The 18,761-nt window shown below is 38.9% G+C and overlaps 1 protein-coding gene across 1 annotated transcript; it reads left to right on the top strand.

The window, feature by feature from the left end:
• The first annotated feature begins 13 nt into the window (after nucleotides 1–13).
• SARS1 (seryl-tRNA synthetase 1) lies at nucleotides 14–12,060 on the top strand. The gene is made up of 11 exons (XM_072424200.1): nucleotides 14–149; nucleotides 1,422–1,492; nucleotides 3,277–3,357; nucleotides 5,056–5,214; nucleotides 6,227–6,370; nucleotides 7,133–7,288; nucleotides 7,994–8,215; nucleotides 8,529–8,658; nucleotides 9,503–9,660; nucleotides 10,555–10,684; nucleotides 11,649–12,060. Exons 1-11 carry the CDS (start codon nucleotides 14–16, stop codon nucleotides 11,795–11,797), a joined length of 1,536 nt encoding a protein of 511 aa, XP_072280301.1. The 3' UTR covers nucleotides 11,798–12,060.
• The last annotated feature ends 6,701 nt before the right edge of the window (nucleotides 12,061–18,761 follow it).

Below are 18,761 nucleotides of genomic sequence, written 5' to 3' on the forward strand. Positions count from 1 at the left end.
CGTCGTTGTCACAATGGTTCTGGACCTGGATTTGTTTCGTGAGGACAAAGGAGGAAACCCGGAGCTTGTACGGGAGACACAAAGGAAGAGGTTTAAGGATCCGGGCTTGGTGGATGCTTTGCTCAAGTCAGACGCTGCATGGAGAAAATGTAAGTAGCTGAAATGAGCCTAAATCTGACAACAATGCCGAGATCCTGTTATCCCAGTGTACAGCTCCATATAGTACATACATATTATACAGACATATAATGTATACATATAATATAGACTTATAATGTATACCTATAATATACAGACATATATTGTATACATATATTATATACCTATAATACACATATACAGACATATAATATAGCTAGATCGCAGCAGCTGCCCGGCACCGCTCGGGGTTCCATGTGCTGCGCTGACATCTGATGCAATCTTGCTGCAAGGCAGCTACAGAGGCGTGGTGACTGCTGGACTGCCACTCGTATACAAGTACAGCTCATCGGTGCTCTGCCATGTCCCTGCACACATAAGCTGCTTTAACAATTTTCATTTTTATGAATTTTTTGGGTGTGGGATGATTGTTGTCAATAAATCTATATGTGTATATGATTCATCACATGGGCTGTAATAATACAATATAGATGTGGTAATGTAATATTTTTTATAAAGGTAGAAAGATTCAGGGTTATGTCTATTCTCTGCAGCTGGATCATACAGATAGATTTTAATGTAAACAGTGGTTTCCATAGAGTATTTGAGGAAATCTATGCAAAATCCATATATGTCAGATATAACAATTGTTAAAGTCTATCCAAAACTGATGTATCTAGTAAGCCTATTGGTGAAGTTGTTGGCTCATCACACTAAAAGGCAGGGGTACCTGATACAGTGACTAGATCAGCCATTCTTGTTTTGGTCATAATAACCTACCTAGGGCACACTGCTTTTAGGTCACTGTAAGAATGACAGTTTTTAGGCACATGTGGCATTAGTGATCCTGTTATTGGTGGAAATCTGCCCAGTAATGTGATTGTTACAGAAAACTCTTGCTTGCTGCAAAACACCACTCATATATAGGGCAAAACGCTAGACTTTTATGCAGTGGAGCAGCAATAAGAGCGACCCTTACAATTGAAAGAGTTGCCTCTACTCTGAAAATCTGCTGGTGAGTTGTCAAACCGAAGGAGTCATGTGGCTCCAAAACCCTCCAGTTTGTATTTTAGAATAACCCAAGCCCATGTTAAATCCACTCATGATGAAACAACATGCAGCTTGCTTTCAGGATGTTAGAAGAATCTATAGCTATAAATATTTGCTTTGGCCATTTACCAACATATTTTTATTTTAAATGGTTCTTGAGAATATTTTGTGCGTATGCTGTGTACTAATTTTAGCTCCGTGATTTGAATTTGTATTGTGTTTGTGTTTCACAGGCAGGTTCCAAATGGACAACCTGAACAAGCAGAAAAACCTCTGCAGCAAGACTATTGGGGACAAAATGAAGGTAAAACAACTGTAACTCATCATTGGATAGTATATTTTAGCTGCTGGGATTTTTTTTACTTTATTCTGACCTTAAGGCTGGGCCTACGCAGACGTTTAAAAAAACGCATGTAAACATTCCTACTGCGTTTATATGCTTTTTTATGCACTTCTTTAGCGTTTTAAAGCTTGCTTTAAAAACGCTGGAAAACGTCTTATGCCACATTTTCCTGTGTTTTTAAGGTGTTTACGTTTTAAGTGCTTATAAACGCGGGAAAACGCCCCATTGAAATCAATGGAAGTGTTTACCTGTGTTTTCCAGGGGAAATTTCAATCACAGGCTTTTAAAGCCTCAGATTAAACACTGGGGAAAACGTCTGTGTAGACTAAGCCTTAATCAAAATTTAAAAAATACGTTTACTTTTGTTAAACTTTTTTTTATCCCTCTCCACATTTTCATACTTTTTGTAGTTACTTGCATACTTTGTTTACATTAATCTCACGCCTGCACAATACAATCCCATAAAGTTCTATAGGGCTTGTCTGCCTTTTTGTATCCCCTTGCCCGAAGAAGTCTTTGATGATAGTGGCAGAGAGATGTAAACAAATACTGGAGCACAGTGATTGTGATGTGTTTCTAAAGCTGGGTACACACGTGCAATTGTAGTCGTTGGAAAGGATCTTTCACAATGCTTTCCAAGGACTAAGCACTGCACGATGCATGAACGAGTGCTGAACATACAGCACTGTTCTGCTCTATGCAGAGGGGAGAAAGACAGAGCGGTACCCTGCTGCGCGCTCTCCCTCTGTCCTTGCATTACGATCATTCGTCGTCCATCGTCCATGGATCCACCAAGATGGACAATGGGCGCTGTACATACACCAGATTCCCGTCGGCCCAGAGCCGATTATCCGGCGAGAACCATTGGACGTGTGTACGTACCTTTAGGTGCAGATAACAGACACAGGGTCGTATTTTCAGGATTTTCATAATTATGCATTTGTTTTCCTTTTAGTATTTGATTAAATGAAGATTTGGGGGTACTTATAGAAAATGGTCCTGAAAGGAATATGTAGGCTTTCAGTGCTAACCTTCCTAATAGTTATCTAGCTTGCTCTGGCTTCAGGAATTCCTGAACACTGACCTAAAACAAGCATTTAGCAAAATAATTTTTATCCCAGGTTTACATTAAAGCATAAAGTTGTTGATTTTTGGATCACATGCCTTAGTGTCATTTCTATATTTATCCATGATAAGATAGGTCAGTTAATAATGTTTTTCTGCAGGCTTCTTTAACCTCCCCAGCAGTAAACCCGAGTCTGACTCGGGGTAGAAAAAAGATGCTGAAAGCGTTAACCCCGAATCACACTCGGGGTAGGTAAACCTATGGAAAACAATAGTAAATAAAGCACTTACCTGATCCGCCGGGGTCCTCTATCGTGTCTTTTTCTTTCCTCTGGCCAGCGTTCTCTGCACCCGATGAGTCACCGGGAAGTTCCCTTAAAAAAAAACGGACAGAAATTAACCACTCAGGAGGTTAAACACCTTGTTAAGTAGCAACTGGGTCACTCTAATCATCACCCTGACAAGCATTAAAGCAGAGCCAGCAGATCATGATTTTGATTTAAATGGAAGTCTTGTTGGTAACCATATGGAGAACATACTTGTACACTCCCAGATAATGTTTACTGGTGGTTTTTATCATTTTAAATTATTTTAACCATACTGTTTTTTTCCAAGAAGTTGTATAAAAAAAAAATTTTCTATCCTAAGACTTTTCCTTTTGTATATTTGTGCTATTGCAGAAGAAGGAACCTGTTGGGGACAGTGATGAACTCCCAGAAAATGCCCAGGATTTAGACCAGTTAAATTCAGAGGTTCTGAGTGTAAGTATACCCTTTAAGCTCTGCTTCAGTCATTATTTGATATGTAGTTGATGATTAGAAGAAATAGGCTTTTCTCATACTAATACAGTACACTTTTAAAGCAGCTCCAATCCTATATCAAATCTTCTTTTTAAAATCAAGAGGCACACTTTCACTTTCTGAGTTTTTCAGTATTAATGGAAAAGATGTGTTCCAGAAAAGATGTTTTGAACAGTCCTTGCTCCTTGGCAGAATTTACCTTTGCCAAATACTGTTTGAGATCCGGTAATTTATGGAACCATCTATAACACTATAACCAGCACTATACTTTAATCCTGGGATTTAATGAAGTGGAAGCTTACATATGTTGTCACAGTACGGTTATTTTATTTCCTTGTTTGTTTGCTTAGATACAATAAATATAGTTTCTTACTAGCAGGAAAACACTCAAGCTTTTTGTTTTTCTTTTACTAGCACATTTATTTCCTGAAGTGACCAGCACTCTAGTTTAATTTTCGTAAAAAGCTTAATTATAGTTATTTTAAATCAAAGCCAAACCATTAAGCATATATTTTTTAAAAAAAAAACCTGTCCAATATATAAAATGGCATTCATTCATTTTGTTGCATTTTAGTTTTATTGATCTGTTATGAAACATTTAAATAAAAAACTCCACAATATGATGGAAGAAACTGCACAGGTACAGTAAGTGCTCTGTCAGTTTAGCATTTTCTGGTCCCTGATGTATTAGATTTCTATGGGGTAACTATGTGAATAGTCAGGAAGTAGTCAATTTATGGTACCATTGCAGGGTATTCAGAGGGCAGTATCTCAGAAAGGGTCCCAAAAGTGTAAAACATTACATTTGTCTGTCACAGTTATTCCCATTAAACTTCTTGCTCATCCTTCCCCAATTCACTCTTATGCTTGTTTGTTCATCTGTCCTTGGAAACGATCAAGATCATTTGCTATCCAATGTATGTCTGTATGGGGCTTTAGACATAATAACTTTGTTACAGTCACTGAGTGAGCGACTTTTCCAGAGTTGGTATACAGGTATAGGCATGGGCAGGTGATTTATAAACAGCTATTCATGTTGTTTGTGAACCAAAAAAGAAGAAAATTATTCCACTTAAAACAGTACCTTTTTATAATTTTTCAGGTACCAAAGCAAACTTTTTTTTTTTTTGCATGGGTAATAAGTTTTTGGTTCTTCCTGTTGCCTAGTAACAATACCCAAAAGGTCAGATTGATGTGGTAGTGTGGCCAGTACACAGTGCTCCTGCTTTCTGACTACAGAATACTGTGCTGCCACACACATTTCATATAGCTGATGTTCATCCATTCCATTGCTTACTCCTCATACACTGCCCCATAATGCTTGGTGGATTAGTGTTCCTTCGCATGATGCCCCCACAGCAGCACATTATTTGGAGTTAACTCTCCATGACAGGTGATATTCTCCTTGCCTACAGCCTCAGCTATGTAGACATGGATGCCTCTGCTAAATTAGTTATGTGACTACTGGAAAATGTCTGTGGGGAAAAAAGATGTATAACAACATTTTTATGATTTGAAACGGGCACCCCTAAATGCTTTCATGATACTCAGTTTGATTTTCAGTTGACCACTTTATTGTGTCTAATGGGCCACAAAATGATTAACACTTCCTATGTATATATATCCTATTACTTTAAAAAATATTATTCTTGTTCACAGACGTTATCAGTAACACAGATCAAGAAACTACGAGTCATGATAGATGAGAAAATTGCAGAAACTGATGCAGAACGCTTGCGTCTAGAGACCGAGAGGTTTGAAAGCCTTCGTGAAATAGGAAACCTGCTGCACCCAACTGTACCAATAAGCAATGATGAGGTACAAACTTATTTTTTTATTGTCTTATCTGATGTGTATGCATGCTAGATAATTGTCACCCAAGATGCATAATTGTTATTGTCTCTGGCTAAAATGTAGCATGTGTACAGAATTCCTAACATCATTTAGCAATCCAACATGGCTGATCTCTAAAAAACCATGCAGGGACAACTGCTGTCCTATCCTATAGAGCAGAACTCAACAGGATGCCTTCTGCTCAGCCTACCGCTGTATAGCAAACATGCACCGATTGGCTTTTCCAGGCACTAAAAAAAATGACGATCTCACGCATGCATAGTGAAATCTGCATTTTTTTTGTTTAATAGTTACAGCAGGCTACATTTCCTGATCTCGCACCTGTGCATTGCGAGATTGGGTGACATAGCCAGAAGAAGGAAGAAGATGATTGTTCTCAGCGCGGGACCAAATTGAGGCCAGTTATGGAGGCATCAGGGGCTCTGTGGAAGTAAAGGTAAGTGGTGTCACTGGTAATGATCAAGATTGATATTTTCCAGAAACAGAAATTTTGCGGGCAGCTTTAGATTGAGTGTCAAGTTTTTATTCCTGTTTGTTTTCCTCATTATTTGTCCTGGTAACCAGAATTTTAAAGTTGTTACCAAAGCAAGAGGTAAGTGCAAATGTCCCATCTGGGGCGAATATCCCCTTCTTTTGTTTTGGGGAGATTTCCTCTAATTTACCTTTGTGTCTAGAATATTCGGTGAGGGAAAATAACTCTAACCTGATGAGAGTTTAAACCCTCTATACTTTACATAATAAAGCTTTGGCTATATTTACACCATATGGTTAAAATTGATATTAGTAAAAAGTGAAATACACATTTGATTTAATAGTTTTTAGTCCAGGGGAGGATGAAATAGTGAATCACTGTTTGAAAGTTGCTTTTGAGTCTCTGACTCACATGAGTAAGTAAAAAGACAAATACATTTAGTTGGATATGTATTCATTATTTTATTACAAAGTTTTGTAAAACAATTCTTTTTGACATGTCTAGGACAATGACAACAAAGTGGAGCGCACATGGGGAGACTGTGAAATTAAAAAGAAGTACTCTCATGTAGATCTTGTGGTTATGGTGGATGGTTTTGAAGGAGACAAAGGTGCAGTGGTTGCTGGCAGCCGAGGCTATTTCCTCAAGGTTTGTACAACATCAGCGGCAAAAGCATTAGGGGTCATTTTCACTCCTTGTCCCAGTGCAGAGAGTGCTGGATATGTAATGCTTTTCTAACGCTGTTTTTACAGCTTATTTAAACTGGTTTTGTAATGCAAAAGTGCTATAATTAGCACGACCCAGGATTTGGCAGCAAAGAAAATATCTTTCCTTAGATGAACTATAATCATGTACAAATACATATCAATCAAGTATTACAATAAGGGTATAAAATGCACATAGGGAGTATGTTGTGCATGTACATGTCCTGTTTTTTTTATCAAAGCATAGGTGTAGAGCTCCCCTACTGCTTTAAATTGTCCCATAATAAAAATCTTTTATGTGAACATGCTTGTGCATAACAACTGAAAAGTGAATTAGAATAAAATAGCAACTGCTCTTTCTCATATATAGTTTGTGTAGCTGTATATCTGCAGTGTGAGATCCTAGGCACTGTTGCCCCTAAATTCTACTCTTGGGAGATTTGATTTGAGATTTGGTATTGCTACTACTCCCTACCTTTACACAGAGACACGCTACAGAACAAGGCATGCTAAGTAAGTACCAGGGAAAGATCAATAGAGAGAGACCACAAGCAATACTGATGATTACCTGCCTTTTTGGACATTATCTAGAGTTTGGTTTCTCTTTAAGTCAGATTTGTATTTTTTTGTGCTTTTGGATTTCTTTATTGTATATTTTTTTTTGCTTGCATTATCAATATTTACATCATTCTTTTTATCCTTATAGGGTCCACTTGTATTTTTGGAGCAAGCCATTATCCAGTGTGCACTTCAAACTCTAGCAGGAAAAAGTTATACTCCCATATACACACCGTTTTTCATGAGGAAAGAAGTAATGCAGGAAGTAGCTCAATTAAGCCAGTTTGATGAGGAGTTGTATAAGGTATGCTACCAAGCAACTATATTGTCTGTTTCTCATGGTTGCACAAACAGATAATTGTTATATATTTACTTTTTTCTATTTATGCTTCTGTACACAGAACTAATTATTTAGTTCCAGTGTAAATAAGAGGTATGAAGCCAAAAAGCTCCATGCTCAGGTTTTTTTTGGCTAACTAAAATAAATGCAGATAATGGCATCTGTCATCATACCTTTTTATTTATTGGTGTAGCTAAACACTAACACCAAATCCAGGCAAAATATGCTTTATATTCCGGGTGTACAGTTCCAGATGCTACAAAAGCCAACTCAAACATATCACAAAATACCTTGGTATTATGGTAAATTCTAATAAACAACTATATCATATTGGGTACTCGCAAAGTACTCAGGTCTGCAATCTTTTGCATATATTTAAATGTTACAGTGTCTATACTTCTGGGTCTAATTTATTTTTTGTGCCTGTAAACTTGTTAACTTTAACACTTTGAATGTGCAGGCTAAGAAATTACCTATTATTAAGTAATACCAAGTGATGTTTCCTTCCACCTCTTGCAAACGAGTACAATTACATCTATAATGAAATGTTACCTTCTTTGTTCAAGTGTTGCAAGATACTACGTATTATAACCCCTAACCATGAATAAACTAGCTAGTTTAATTGTAATTCCTAAAACACTAATTACCATATGATTTATTTGTTTACAGGTGATTGGAAAGGGTAGTGAAAAATCTGATGATAATTCCATTGATGAAAAATATTTAATTGCAACATCAGAGCAACCAATTGCTGCTTTACATCGTGATGAGTGGTTAAAGCCTGAAGACTTGCCCATCCGGTATGCAGGACTATCCACTTGCTTTCGTCAGGAAGTGGGTTCCCATGGAAGAGATACACGAGGAATATTTAGAGTACATCAGTTTGAAAAGGTAATAAAACCTTCTTGCATTAATGACATAATAGCATGCCAGAATTAGTTTGAGATTTCTCAGAATATATAAAACATAAGACTACAAAACAATTGATCTTTGTTCAGGAAAGTGATGTGACATGTAATATGTATAGCTTTATCCAAAGTTTCTATGCCTATTTTGAAGTTAGTTACTTTTTTCCCCAAAAAACAGGTTGCGTATTGTCTTGTAGACTAGCACTAGAAAGAACCAAGAGTATGTCACATATATCAAAATATATTCATAAACTGTCTTTCTTTCTAGCATATGATTTTTGTTTTCTTCATTTTAGATTGAGCAGTTTATATATGCCTCTCCTCATGATAACAAGTCTTGGGAAATGTTTGATGAGATGATTAGCACAGCAGAAGAATTTTACCAAGCTTTGGGCATTCCCTACCGCATAGTTAACATTGTGTCAGGTATGCATGCTTGTATTGGCTTTTGTGTATCTGATTTTAATAAATAAAAACCTGTCCAAGAATTTTGTAGCCCCAATGCTTAGACATTGGAAGGTAATCAATAACAATTTAAATATTAGTATCTGCACAGATGGGACAGATTCAGGACACTAGGCCTAGATATACTAAGCTCTCAACCCTTTTCTAGAACCACTCCACATATTTTGTAATATTGTACCATAATACATTTTGTCTCAAAAATTGTTTGAGGCTGTAGAACTTGGGGTTTTGTACACGGTATTGCACAATCTTGCACTATTGTGGAAGATATACCCCAAACCTAGCCATTTATTAGGCAGTTTCCATTGTTAAAGAAAAGGTTGAGCCATGCAAAAAAAATCTTTTGCTTTCCAGGCACATGCATGCAGACTTTCCTGACAATTTGTTGTTTGCTACCCTTATTGTGTATGACTGTTTATTCTTTCACATCAGTGCCAATTCCTGCATTTGACAAAAAACACCTGGTACTGAACCCTGAAAGCTGTCAAAAATAGGCAAACGGAGGCGAAGGACATGCTATTAATATTGTCTATAGTTTCCTTGCATCTGATCTTTTGCTTATTATCGATTGCATGTGATTCTATACTGCTTCTCTATGTGGAGTCGCCCTATGTTGTTGCAGGGTTTGCTTCTTCATGTTTTGGGGCTGTGAACTATTTAGTATACATTTCTTTGTCTGAAATGAACTGTATATCAAATATCCATTAGTGAAAAGCATATACATTTTTAAACTAACTTTCTACTAATCTTGATATTTCTTAATATTTGCTTGGCATAGTTATTGAGGATGCTTCTGCCTTTACAGGTTCTCTGAATCATGCAGCCAGTAAGAAGCTGGACTTAGAAGCATGGTTTCCTGGCTCAGCTGCCTTTAGAGAGTTAGTGTCTTGTTCAAATTGTACTGACTATCAAGCACGGAGGCTTCGTATCCGTTATGGACAGACAAAAAAGATGATGGATAAGGTAACGTAATGGGCTAATTGTAGTCAGCAGTTCCCCTTAACAGGTGGTCTAACCTACTGTACTAGTGGAAAAAGTATGGAAGAGAACATGGGGTCTATACAGGAGTTCCAGCTGCAATTGAGATTTGGAGGTTCACCTCAAAGTAGAAAGTAAATTGTAAAAATGTTTTTTAACTTTTCTACTGTGGCATGATTCTAAACCTTGTGAAAAAAGCAGAAAAAAAGACCAAGCATTTCTGTGGGTGTATATTTTTTAAATTTCATTATTCATTGCCTGTATGCCACTATACTCCTATTCACTAGGTTTATTTTTACAAATGCACGCTTTCATAATCCACAAACCTGAAAGCTAAGCCAAGGTGCAATGTTATAGTAGCTTGCACACTCATGGGAGTCTTTTTGGAGTACCAAGATTACAAAAATAAACAATTGTTAATAGGAGTCCAACATTTTGGTGAGGCAGAGCCCACCTTTGCCAAAGTCTCCTGGAAGTATTGTATTGAAAGCACCAAGTAGTTATTCTAGATAACCTTTAAACGATTATTAATACAGTTTTTGTATTAAATGTTTTTACAGGCATGTCACAGCTTATTAAATAAACAGTCAAAAAACTAAAGCAATAGGTGCAAGGTTTCTGACTATAGTAACCAATTCACTCTGCAGAAGTCAGCTAGTCAGTGCTCTATATTGAATTTGGTTTATAAAATAGATTATTCATTGGAAATTATTTGTATTGCATTTACTGTTTTGTTCCTTGCATTGTTTTATTACTAAGTCCATTTGTGCCAAAATTTATGATGTGATTGTGAAAAGAATTTCTAAATGCCAGGAATAAATTTTACATTTTTGAATGTAGAGTATTTTTTTAATTACATATTTCCTTTTTGTGTTGCAGGCTGATTTTGTGCATATGTTAAATGCTACTATGTGTGCTACAACTCGAACAATCTGTGCAATCCTGGAGAATTATCAGACTGAGGAAGGAATAATTGTACCAGAAAAACTCAGGAATTTCATGCCTGCTGGTCAGTATAATAATTGGAAACCCTTTTAGATCTTGCACCAGATTTCAACTATTTTATATTTTGTTCTATTAGTAAATTTATTATGGTGTTAGTTTTAGATTATTATGATTGCCTCCTTAGCAAATAATTAAAAAAAAAAAAACACCCAAAGCTAAGGACAGTCTGTGAGTGCTGAGCCTTTACATGGCGCCGCATTTACTGAGTAACGGTAGTGAGAGGAGCACTAGTAATCACATTGCTACCTCTCTCTGCATCGATGAGGGCTGACTGTCCCAAATGGACTGGCATCACCAGGTATAAAAGGACCCTATGGCATTAGGTGACATGCAACTTCAGAAAAATATATATATAAAAATTGCATAAAATACTGGGGGTTAGGGAGAGGTTTGAAATTGTTTTAAACCTTTAATGGGAAGGAAGAGTTGTAAGAGTTTGAAGGTGGCTCATGTTCAGCTGCCTATTTGTCTTCTCCTTCAACACCTGAACTGGATCCTTAGTGGCTGTGAGAAGGTAGAGTAACCTGACCACTCCTAAACTAATCCTAACTGCATTGGAAGAAAGTGGGGAAAAAAGTGCTGGAACCCAACATCAATGCAGTCCATAACCAGAGGAAACTGGTATAAATAAATGCTACTACTGCAGTCCCCTCTACCATCACACCTCCAGTATGCACATAGGAGTTCAAGAAATATTTTGGCCAATACTGTTTCATTAACGTGTGGATAAATGATTGCTGACAATTACAGTTTTCAACAGAATGATTTATGTTGTGACAGTACTGGGCTGCAGCATGCATGTAATTATACAAGGTGGTAACCGATTTTCATGCATGAACACTGTATGGTTAAATTGTGTAATTAGAATATATTTACTTTTTTTGAGTTTTACATTTGTGGCAGGGTGGTGGATGTTAACTAAAATGTTTGGATAATTAAGGTAATTATTTTGATTTTTTTCATTACAGGACTAAAAGATATAATAAAATTTGTAAAGCCAGCTCCAATTGATCAAGAACTAACAAAAAAACAAAAAAAACAGCAGGATGGTGGAAAAAAGAGCCAAAACACTGATCTAGAATCTCAGATGCAAAAGATGGAAGTCAATAGTGCATAATGTTAAGATAACTTTCTATAATCCATTCCGGTGCATGTATCCCGTAGCCTACTGACAACTGAACAATAAATTATTGGGCCCTTGTCATCTTCATTTCCTCTATGTCGATATTACATATGCTCTCCAGTTTTTCTGCTTACAATAGATAGTTGGACTGTTTGATGTAGAGGTTATCACAGTGGTATGGTTGAATGGAATGTACTCATATGTATATATATAAAAAAAAATAAAGCCAGCTGCTAAACAATAATCTGTTACTACAATCTGTGGTGTATGTTTTGTCCTTTTTTTGTTGTACTATGACAGAGCAAAGAGCAAGAGTGATGTCATTCTTTGAGACTGCTCCTGGTTTTTCCTTGAGGCAATCTTATATGGTCATGTTTGATAAATTAAAAGTAGCAAATGATTTTGACAAAATCGGTTTCAGGTTTGCTGGATCACCCAGGTTCACTGATGAGGTGTAACCTCTCCAGCCTTGGGGAGCTTTCATAAATCGGGTCAAAGGAATCGGGGGACACATAGTTTTCCTTTAGGCAATTAGCTGACATTGAAGCTGCTTTGCTGCGCTCTAGTGTTCAGGCAATAATAGTAAAACAGCCTTTCCCACCCTTTTTACTCATGAGGAACCACCTTAATTAACCCCCTAGCAGTAATCCCAAGTGTGACCCCTGTGATTTTTACCTGCAAATAGTGGTAATCCGTCACACTCGGGGTAGCTTTAACCTAAAAAAAAAAACCCACTTGCCTTGCTCCATTGTCGTCCCCAGGCATCCTGCTGGTAACATGTCCTGCTCCTCGCTCCATCTCCCATTGGATTCAATACAAAATAGCTGTATTGAGTGCAGTACAAAGTATTTTTCATTTATTATATATATTATATATGCTACTGTACACTTACATTACATGTGTAACTGTTTTTTAAACACATTTTTGTGTTTTTTTTTTTTTTAATTTAAAGTTTATTATAAAATTTAATAAATATCGGACATAATTTTGTGAGTTATGCCTAAGAATTAAAGCCTACAATGTAACATAAATTTCCATGCAAAAAAAAGTAACGCTTTTTGCATGGAAATTTGGATGGAATTAGAAAGCTGGGGGGGTTAAACGTTAATATTATTAACAAACAGGAGTTATATAGCGCCAACATATTACGCAGCGCTGTACATTTAAGGTTTGAACTTAGTGAGTTGTTGGATGACAAAATAGAACATGACTAGGACTTCAGAACAAGGATTAGGCTAACATCTGGCCCTGACTCGGCTGGGGAGGCTTCTTTTAAGTTACGATGATCAGCAAGGCACATTTATTATTAGGGTTCCCCTTTTACACCTTAAATTACAAGTGGTGAAGAGGCCTTATTACAGTCAAATGATGAATACCAGCCAACAACTTGGCTTAAACTGTCTATTATACCCTTAATCATCCTACCAGGCTTTAATCCTTAGGGATGAGCGAGCAAATTTTTTAAATTCGGTCTCGCAGTGAATTGGGCCATTCTCGCTTACCAAACATGTAGGCGAGAACAGCCTTTGTAAACTCGGCCGGCGCGAGCGAATTTTTGGAACCTGCAAGACCAACTGGGAGCGGAGCTGTCCGCTCCGCTCCCGATTGCTGTTGCAGCCCTGTACTATGTGTTCCTGACTAGAGTTTCTCTATCCAGGAACACAGTGTAAGTCTCGCTGGCTACTCATGAATGAATGCAGCATGAGAAAAATCCTCTGGTTTTTCCCACGGCCGCGTTCATTCATAAACGCAAGCCGCATGACTCGGAACTCTGGGAGGAGGAGTATGGCGGCTGCATTTATGAATGGAGCCGTGAGAATCCTCTCAGTGAGAGATCCCCGGGGACTACAGGGTAGAATGAGGGCTTGCCCTCACAGCTGTATTTATGAATGCAGTTGCGATAATCCTCTCAGTGAGAGATCCCCGGGCACTACAGGTTAGAATGAAGGCTTGCCCTCATTCTGACCTGTAGTGCCCGGGGATCGCTCACTGACAGGAGGATTCCCACGGCTGTATTTATGAATTCAGCCGTGATAATCCTCTTATGGTGATTTCCGATGATTTCACAAAACTTGCTGAAATTTCGAAAAACCCATCAGAACTTCGAGGAAATTTTCGCGAGAATGCCAGAGGCATACTCGCTCATCCCTAGTTATGATTAGATGGCACTACCAATAGTATTGTATTTCAAACAAAACTAGGCACATCTACCGTATTCTTGCTTGGTTTTTTACATCCTCTAAATGGTGACCAGTTTCAGGTAACTCTGTTAAGCCCTCATACACATTTTAGTACTTTAGGCTCAATTACAAACACAAAAGAAAGTAGGGAAGGTAGGAATCTTCAATAACAAAAGGCTACAGTCAAATTGTTTAAGAGTGTTTGTGTTTTCCAAATTTGTGCTGGACTTGAAAACAAGTTTCCTTTCTAAAAATATTGGAAGGTAATTCACAAAGATTTTAATCCTTCATGAGAATCTTCATTTTTCAGCCACTGCATTGTAAGCCAGGCTGGTTTCCCTTGGACAAATTTTTTAGTTGGACAATACCATTGGTCAGTGAGCTGGGACAGTAGGTGGAAACCAACTGAAGCTCTGGCTGCTGTCACTTTTTTAAGGAGAAGCGACTCTGCAAGCATCCCCAAAGCGCTTTGACTGAGATTTTCTGCTGATTTCAGTTTTCTGTTTCTGTTTTTTGTTGAACCACCTGCAAGAGCATCTGATACCATCAGGAAGCCAACACAGATAGGCCGTTTACGACGCAACATCTGTGAACTGCCATCACAGGAGGAGGCCAGATTTAACACAGTAGGGAACACATAGCAATAATTCAATGATATCCTCTGCATTCAAAACAGATCGTCGGCATTATCAGCCACACTGTATACTGAAAGGTATGCTTGAGTAGTGGTATATTGTATCCAAAAGAACCAAGTATTTTGGAATTTATCCAATCTACCGTCCCGACTCGTAATAAGGTCTTCCATTGCCATAATGTCATTCACTCTTCTAAACCATTGTAACAAGGTGGGAGGAGAGGATTGTTTCCACAGGGCGGGAATACAGGCCTTAGCAGCATTTAAAAGATGTTTGGGTAAAGAAGCATGGTATTTCTTTTTAGACCAATCATTCAAATGTAAAAGGGCTAGCTCCAGGCTGTTAAGTATATCTACCTCTGTCAATTCTTCAATAACCGCCGCCACCCCTGACCAGAAAGACTGCAACTTAGAGCACTCCCAGAATATATGAAACAGGCTGCCAGCAGCCGCTTCACAACGCCAGCATCTATCATCTACTCCCGGATACATTTTGGCTAACAGTCGGCACTCTGTACCACCGCTGAAGCAATTTATAGTTCAGTTCCTGGTAAGAGTTGCTGCTTTATAACCCGTGTACAGGAGACGATCCGGCTGTTCTGGGAAGAATGTGGTGTCAAGGTCACTTTCCCATTTACGCAAAAATGGTAAAGATGAGGCCGAGGGGGCAGTATCCGTCAATAGCATCTGGTAGGCACTAGAGAGAGTCCCCCTAATGGTGCCCTGGGCCACACACACCCCCTCCACCTGTGATAGGGGGCGCACAAACCTGGATGGCGGTGGGAGAGAGAAGAAAATGACACAGCTGTAAGCTGCGCCATGGTCCCAGCTCTGGAAGTTCATGAGCAGTTGTCAAATCTGAGACAGGTGCCCACTCCGTGCCCCTCAAAAAATGAGATGCTCTGAAAATTCCCAGCTCCCTCCATGAGCGAAACCTAGGATCTGATGCGCCCGGGGGAAACCCCGGGTGTCCCAGAATAGGAGACAATGGCGAAGGGTAAGTACACACACCAGAGACCCTGAAATAATTCTGCACAACACGGAGGGTCGTTTCTATCAGCGGCAGCTTGCGAATGGGAGATAGTGTGTCTGGAGGGGACCACATGGCCCCTGCTAATGGTAGATTAGCAATGGCTCCCTCAAGCGTTACCCATGGCATAAGGCCTCCGTTTCTGCACCAGTCTATCGACCGTCCCACATGTGTAGCCTGGTGGTACAATAGGGGATCAGGAAAGGCAATACCTCCACGTACTTTAGGCAACCTTAAAACCCGGCGCCCGATACGAGGGCTGTCACCCCCCCCAGACAAAGCCGAGAAACTCCTGCCTAAACCTGCTTTATTGCTTTTAAATAAATTAAATCTGTTTATTTTGTTTTTCATTGCAGGCCAGTATTCGCCAATAGCTCATCGTACCAGATCAAGAGTTACAATTGAAGGCAGAGTAACAGAACGTCAGTTACCTAGAAAAGAAGACGTCTAAACACTGACTTGCCAAGGGACCAAAGCCGCTCTCCAGTCGGCTACAACAGACACCCCCAGCCAATGACCAACAGACTGAGGATCAGCCAAACTGCAGCATCTGCTTGATGGTGTGTCGACAGGCAGAGAAAACTGAAATACTACCCTGTGCGCACTAATTCCACCTGGCCTGTGTCAACAGATGGCTTGGGGAAAGATGTAGCTATCCTTTAGCCGGGCAGCTATTCCTCAAATCACTCAGGAAAGTAGCATATGTGGTCTAATGGTCTTTTATAAAACGGGTGATGTTTGTATTATTTATTTTGGTTTCCTTTAAAAACTATTCTAACAAAATTATCCATTTATTCCCAGGACACCAGCTTTGAAGGAGTACAGCAAGTTACTGTATGGTCTGAAGTACTGGAACGTGAACTCTTATTCATCATCTTTACATAAGAGGATAGAGAACTTCAGATGTATGCACTGATCCCACCCATGTGAACAACATCTGTATGGACATAGGGAGATCTGTTTGCTGATTCCTTTGCCAGCGATTACCTCAACCCAGTCAGGTTTGTGTTAATTCCTTTTTTTCAATTTCCTTTAACAGTAACCCCGATCAGTGCTCAACCCAGAAATTAAACTGGGTGGGAAGAAATTGTAGGCAGGTGGTAGCACCTGTATTGTGACCAAACGCTTCAATAACCACCCAAAAACAGCCGGGTGGGTGCTAAAAAGCACCGGGTGGTGCGCCCAGCTAAAAGGGCCCGGGGAGAACCCTGCCGATGTGATATATTTTTTTTCCACAGGGAGATAAATCCATCTGGATTGGAAAAAATTGCCTGCTCCCCTATTTGGACAGAGAACCTGTTATATTGCATCAGGAAAAAGCAGCGCTGGATTAGTCTGCATGGGATTTCATATTTGGACATCACTGGAACTCGCAATGGTAATTATTAGTCTGCTTTTGCCAAAGGGAGTTGAGGTGCTCACCACAATGTTTTCTTTTTTAAATTGTAATTTTTTTTGTACTTTCAATCTATTAGTATGATTTTTTTCAAAATCAACATTACATTACGGTAGGTTTGCTGGATTGGCTGAGCTCCAGTAAATGGCTGAACTTTGTTTAGCAACTTTGTAGGATTGTGCCTTTCCCTTAGTGAGATTGTATGTTTGGACTTTGCTGGCCCTGCAAAGGTAAATATTACTTAAAAATAGGTTAATAAATAAATTTCCTCTCCATATGTGGTATCTTTCTTTTAAATACTACTTTATCCCTTTTTGAAAATGGGTATGGGGAACTATAGATCCTGTGATTTTGGACCAAGAAAAAAGCGGCGCTAGATCAGTCTGCGTGGGATTTCACATTGGGACAGCGCTGGAGCTTGCAATGGTGATTAATAATTACTCTGCTCATGCCAAATAGAAGGGGGGTGCTCACTCCCTCCCCCTTCCTATTTTGGCTAGGAAAGGGGCATAGTAGCCCCTATCTCCTATCCACAAAGTTTTCAAGCCTAAAATACAGTCTGCTTTTAATATTGGGGCGGGGACTAAACTATTTTGGTTTAATTTGAATTTCAAATACATAAACATTACATTACAGAAGGTTGGCTAGATTGGCTCAACACTTGAGTAGACTTTTTACTGCTGGGGGCAAGCAGGGATTAGGTTTTGCCAGGGGTTTTACCCTTTCATGTACCCCTTTACTAATTTCTCAGGGTTAAAGGATGAATATATAAAAGGGTCTCCCAGAGTAAACTGAGCTCCCCACCAGCAGACTTCCACAACACGGGGGTCATGTTGTGGAAATGAGGATGTTCACTAGTAGGGAGGAAGGGGGGTGCTAACAGGGGTCTGCTTTTGACAAAGGGAAGGGGGCTGCTCTTTTGCCCCTTTAATTTTTTGTCAAGTTACTTTCCAGAGGACCATTTCTGGATAGGAAAGGTTTATGGCTAGGAGAGGGGCACACACTTCCCAATTCCCTACCCTCAAAGGTCCGAAGCCTTTAAAAGGATCAAAGGAGTTTCAATATTAGGGGGACCCCACACAGTGTTTTTCATACTGCATTCATTTTGTAGAATAATTTAATTAGTAGTGCTTGGATTAAAAAATAAAAAAAAAATGAAGTATTACATTACAGTAGGCTCAGCTGGATTAGCTGTACACTAGGGAACGACTGAACGTTGTTTATCACCTTCATGGGGTCTGGTTTTAATATTCAGAGGGAACCATTATGGCTTACAGCACGCTCCCATCTCATATCCAGAAGCGTAACAAAGGGTCTAGTTTTAATTTGGGGGGGCACTAGACTCTTTTTGTTTAATTTGTATTGTTTAATTTAATTAGTACGATTAAAAAAAAAATGAATAAACATTACATTGCAATACATTACAGAAGACTGGCTGAACACTTTGGTGAACAGCTAAGTTTTGGCACTTCGTAGGATTGTATCTTTGTCTTCAAGGGATGTCATGTTAGGACTATCCGGTCTTGGGGAACAGCTGTCAAAACCACATTTTTGAGGGTCATTGGAGATTATATTGGTGGACACTGGTAAGAACGCACCCGGCTTTACGACTTTTTTTAAGTCTGTTTATCTGTGCAATGAATAACTGGCAGGCAGACTTCCTTAGCTAGAAGGACCCAGAGTAAACCCTACCCTATAAAGTGTTGTAGATGGGGAAT

This window comes from Pyxicephalus adspersus, chromosome 1, assembly GCF_032062135.1.
Source record: "Pyxicephalus adspersus chromosome 1, UCB_Pads_2.0, whole genome shotgun sequence".
Taxonomy (NCBI): domain Eukaryota; kingdom Metazoa; phylum Chordata; class Amphibia; order Anura; family Pyxicephalidae; genus Pyxicephalus; species Pyxicephalus adspersus.

Bases quoted from the DNA above. Each gene is read 5' to 3' on its own strand.
- SARS1 (XM_072424200.1), top strand. From the start codon at position 14: ATGGTTCTGGACCTGGATTTGTTTCGTGAGGACAAAGGAGGAAACCCG. The intron at 3,358-5,055 runs GTAAGTATACCC...TCTTGTTCACAG, and splicing joins TAAATTCAGAGGTTCTGAGT to ACGTTATCAGTAACACAGAT. The intron at 5,215-6,226 runs GTACAAACTTAT...TGACATGTCTAG, and splicing joins TACCAATAAGCAATGATGAG to GACAATGACAACAAAGTGGA.